General features: G+C 35.6%; 1 protein-coding gene across 1 annotated transcript; it reads right to left on the reverse strand.

Annotated features, from left to right (window-relative positions):
- Positions 1–865: 865 nt before the first annotated feature.
- On the reverse strand, positions 866–1,896 carry LOC136231932 (serine/threonine-protein phosphatase 7 long form homolog). The gene is made up of 2 exons (XM_066020959.1): positions 1,778–1,896; positions 866–1,681 (listed from the first exon to the last, which is right to left on the reverse strand). Exons 1-2 carry the CDS (start codon positions 1,883–1,885, stop codon positions 950–952), a joined length of 840 nt encoding a protein of 279 aa, XP_065877031.1. The 5' UTR covers positions 1,886–1,896; the 3' UTR covers positions 866–949.
- Positions 1,897–5,298: the final 3,402 nt, after the last annotated feature.

Genomic DNA, 5,298 nt, shown 5'->3' on the forward strand with positions numbered 1-5,298 from the left:
TAGGAATTGGTTCAACACGATCCTAAAAAGTACGTCGCCTACGTTTAGCTTCACGTGCAGGCTCAGGAACGCTTGCAAAATTAAGAGTTGGGGGAGCACGTTGGGGAATATATGTATCAGTGAAGTGATGCTCTTGATTTAGAGCTCCAATCAAACTGGCTGATCGTCCTCTAGTAACGTCTCTGCTTACTTGTTCATCAGGCAAATGATACATTGCTTGAAGACCATCTCCCTGTAAATTGAAACATAAGAACACACATTGCGATTATATATATACATAAATTAAATCATTCAATATTTTATACATTTACGTACCAATGCAGTCCTAGTTGCTCCGGTAGGACTTATCCACCTTCTAGTCCGCAAAACATACCATTGCATATATTCAGATTGAGGACCAAGTGGACCTCTTAATGTCCTCGTGGTTGCTAGTAGATTGTGTCGATCATTCCACTTCTCAATGAATACATTATGTCGAACCTCCCATTTTTCATCGACATTATTGCGTAACTCAATAGTATGGAGAGACTGCAACTGCATCGGATTCCCCGGAATCGGCTGATCCATACCAAATTGTCGAAGACATCGATCAGGTTGATGATATTCGATAATATTAAAACATATTAATGGTACAACCGAACGCCACACCGATTGACCAGCAACGCAATATTCTGGCAAATTATCGAGCATATTATTGTATGGCTCCCAGCACATCTACAACATAACACAAAATTGTCTTCAACATATTTATGAATATGATACATGTAATTCAGAATTGATTTATAAAATCCAAACCTCATCATGTTGTTGATCCAATGCAATTCGAAATGCTTTCAAATTATGTGCCAGCTTCGGATATGTCCTATCTGGTCCTTTCCACCTACAATTTAAACAAGTACACATATAACGATTTAAGCAGTTACACATATAACAACTTTTAATTAAATATCTACCTAAAAGAGTATGACTTATCCATTGAAAATTGATTTTGTGCACGAGGGGCAATCTTAGGAATTCTTTCACATGCCCACACTTGTAATAACTGTAAGCATCCACTGATTTGTAAAATATCGGGTTTTGTTGCTTTACACATTTCTCTATACAAGTGAGCTAGAGTAGCTGCACCCCATGCATATTGACCTGCCTCATCAAAATCATTTAGTAATGGCAACCACATGAAATGCACATAGCCACTATTCTTCCCTCCAAATAATAAACCACCGATCACACGTAACAGGAATGCTCTTGCATAACATCGAACAATATCATCACGAGCATTAGGTTGCAAGTATTGAAATTGAGTATCTAACCATGTTAATTTTATTTGTTTTCCCCTCATAACATTTGGGGGAGGTACAACTCCTAATAACAATTCACAAGTTTGTGCAAAATTGTAGTTTGCACTACCAGTTACTGCATTCCCATCAACACGTAAACCGGTCAGTACCTCAACATCTTGTAAGGTAATGGTGGCTTCACCCACTGTTAGATGAAAAGTGTGTGTCTCCGGTCTCCACCTTTCAACCAACGCAGTTATTAAGCTATAATCCACACTTATTCCACCGACCTTTACAATTTCCTCAAAGCCCGCACGACGTATATAATTATGCAATCTCTCGTCTACATTTGCATACATTAGGCTGTTTGTAGCAACTTGACATCGCAATATTTTCGCTTCATCCTGACCACATAGTAGAACATATCATCATATTAAGTTAAATATATTTTTCTTACTTTTGACATTTTTATTATTGTTATTTTCCATTTCATTGATTACCTCATTTTGCCATACAAATTGGGATCTATGAATATTTTGCATGTGTAAAACATCATCCAAAATTGGCCCCGGTTGCATTATTTGTGCTGCTCTCTTTGCATTGGCCATTTTAATGTATGATACACCTATATGATAAATTATGATAAAGTACAAAATAATTTATTAAACTAAATATAATCAAAATAATGAGAAAGTACAAACTAATTCATTAAATAAAATATAATAAGATTACATTACACTATTAGTAAGTAGACTTAAAGTTCTCCTTATTACAATAATCATGTTGCGAAATGAGATTGATTGTCTAACTCTACGCATCATGTCCCTATATAAATTTATTTGTCTTGGGTTATCATCCTTGCAAACATATTCCAAATGAACTAAATTTAACGCCACCATTTTATAGTTTTTTACATTTTTGCTTCAATTATTTTCTTATTTGTACTAAATTCCACTAAACTTCTACCCCGTTGTATTTTCATCTCCTTCAATTTTTTACCTAGCCATTTCTTTTGCAAAACGAGATATACATGCATGGGTAAAGGCTATGCTTACTTCATAAAACAAATAAATTATACAATGTAAGTTCATCGTACATTTTTACTTCATATTTTTAAATAAAACATAGAGTTAATTACAATGTACCATTTTAAAGACTTAATTACTAACTTTAGTATAACACCCTAATTTCCTAAATATAATTATAATCAAGTCAATTGTAATTATAAATATTATAAATTTATGAGATTTTCTAATCATAAATTAATATTTCTAAGCATAGTTATAAATTAAGAGATTTCTTAAGCATAAATTAATATTTCCAAGTCTAGATATAAATTAAGACAATTTTTAAGCATAAATTAATATTTCTAAGCATAGTTATAAATGAAGAGATTTTCTATGCATAAATTAAAATTTCTAAACATATTTATAAATTAAGAGATTTTGTAAGCATAAATTCATATTTCTAAGCATAAACTAATATTTCTTAGCATTAACACATACATTAAGAGATTTTATAAGCATAAATTCATATTTCTAAGCCTAAATTAATATTTCTTAGCATAAGAACACTAAGAGATTTTGTAAGTATAAATTAAAATTTCTAAGCATCACAACATATAAATTAAGAGATTTTCTAAACATAACATCTAAACATAAAAACACATAAATTAAAATATCTAACTATAATTATAAATATTTCTTAACAAAATTAAAATACATACTTGGAAACGAAGAGAGTGATAAGAAATTACAGCAGAGACTCAAAATTAATTTTTAGAAAGAAGGAAGAAGTTTTTTGAAAAATTTGATAGAGATGACAGATTATGTAATCTGCCTTCTCTTCCTCCTCCTTCCTTTAAAGGAGAAGGCGGAAGGAATTGTCTTCACGGGTCAGTATAGGAAAGTCATTGATTCCTACCATTCCGGCTCCAGGTGTGCCGGAATGGCTGATCTCACTGCAAAAAGCTGATTTGTGCAGTGTTAACTATTCCGGCGCCAGCGCCGGAATGGTTGATGCACGTGATATCCTTTTCCATTTTTTCTGCTGACTAGTTCCCCAACACCCCCAGCTTTCAACCACAGACCTGCTCAGGCACATGGGAGTCCACTACCCATTTCTCTCTCTGCCATCTCCTGTCCTCTCTTCTCTCTCTCTCTCTCCGATTCATCAGCATCTGCTCCCATCTCCTTCACTACCAATTTTTTTTCTTTTCTGAATGGAATTTAATCAATTTTTTTTTATATATAATTTGAATGATGAATAACCAATTTCTAAATACTAATGTATAATTTTTTAAAATTAAGCTAGATTTCGTTTAATATTCCTAACATATAAAAGAAATTGGATTTTAAGAGCGCCGAACAGATAAAAAAATTAAAAATTTTGATTTGGGAGAGACCTACTAGACCAAAAAAATAATAAATTTGGATTTAAAAATGCCTAATAGGCCAAAATTTTTAGAAATTTGGATTTAGAAAAGCCTAACAGGTTCCAAAAAATTAGAAATTTAGAATTTTGAACAACCTAACATTTAATAGGCCATTTTGAAGGGGCTAATTCAATACCCAATAGTTTTTTTTTTTGAGACAGGGGGCCGAAACTACCCCGGATCAAGATGGTTCTAGCGGCCGGAGGGGCCCGCACCCCCTGTCTACGCTCATAGTCACACCCAACCCTAAATAGCATCAAATATGAGATAACGAACGTTCGCAAGTCAAAAAAATGAATCGATTTTCTACGAATTGACCCACTTTAGACCATCTCCTCCTGTCCTCTCTTCTTCTCTCTCTCTCTCTGATTCATCACCATCTTCTAATTCACTGCTCCCATCCCATCTCCTCCATTACATTTTGCCACCCTCCTTCCTCCACCATTGCCTCAATAAATCCAACATCTACTCTTATATCTACTTCGTCACTCATACCTCCTAGGTGCCACAAAAATTCCGAAAACTGAAAAACTCAACTGAAGCCAAATAAAAAATAAGGTTAACCGAAATCGATAGACTAGTTTACAGTTTTTAATTTTAAAGTTAGTAGTTAATAGTTACGGTTACAGTTTCTTTATTTCAAAAACCGTGGAAACCGTAGGAATATCAATTAAATATAAAAAAAATACATTTATTTATATGGTTAAACAAACTCCGCCGGTGAGGGTCACTTGGTGGCCTTTACAGCCGGTCCCAAGCCCGGACAAAGGAGGAGGGTTGCGGTAGGTTTGTGGCGGCCAGCGTAAAACTTAGCCACATCTTATGACATGAACCATAATATAAATACCGTTGGGGCGTTCCCTACTCAGCGACGCGCTGCACTTTCTAGACCCGGGTGTAGTGATAAATGTGCAAGGGTTGCTAGGTCGTCGTCCCGAAGCGGCGCGCCACCCCAGGACCCGGGGGTGGTGTCAAATATGCAAGGGTTGCGGGTAAATAAGCTAGTCCACGGTAATGGTAGGGGTAGGGGTAAAGGTAGTAGGTTATGCTTTGGGACATGGAACATAGGTTCTTTGACAGGAAGATTAGCTGAAATTGTAGATGTTATGAAGAGGAGGAGAATAAATATATTATGCCTACAAGAAACCAAGTGGGTTGGAGCCAAGGCTAGAGAGATAGCTCCTTGGGGTTATAAGCTTTGGTACTCAGGAAAGGATAAGGGTAGAAATGGAGTAGGTATTCTTATTGATAGGGAGTATATTGATGAGGTAGTAGCGGTGTCTAGAAAGAGCGATAGAATTATGAGTGTTAAGCTAGTGATAGGGGATGAGGTTGTGAATGTCATTAGTGCATATGCGCCACAAATAGGATTAGATGTGTCTATAAGACAAGCTTTTTGGGATGACTTAGAGGAAGTGGTGCAACGGGTTCCTAGGGATGAAAAAATGGTACTAGGGGGTGATCTCAATGGACATGTGGGTTCTAGGCGAGATGGGTTTGAGAGTGTTCATGGAGGGTATGGCTTTGGAGATAAGAATGAAGCAGGAAATGATATTTTGGAATTCGCATCAGCCTATGACTTGAGTA

The sequence above is a fragment of the Euphorbia lathyris genome, chromosome 6 (genome assembly GCF_963576675.1).
Source record: "Euphorbia lathyris chromosome 6, ddEupLath1.1, whole genome shotgun sequence".
In the NCBI taxonomy this organism is placed as follows: Eukaryota; Viridiplantae; Streptophyta; class Magnoliopsida; order Malpighiales; family Euphorbiaceae; genus Euphorbia; species Euphorbia lathyris.

What these genes read in the sequence shown, in the direction of transcription:
- LOC136231932 (XM_066020959.1), bottom strand. Translation starts at nt 1,885, where the DNA reads ATGGCCAATGCAAAGAGAGCAGCACAAATAATGCAACCGGGGCCAATT. An exon ending in AATTTGTATGGCAAAATGAG is followed by an intron (nt 1,682 to 1,777) that starts GTAATCAATGAA and finishes CTATGTGGTCAG; the next exon opens with GATGAAGCGAAAATATTGCG.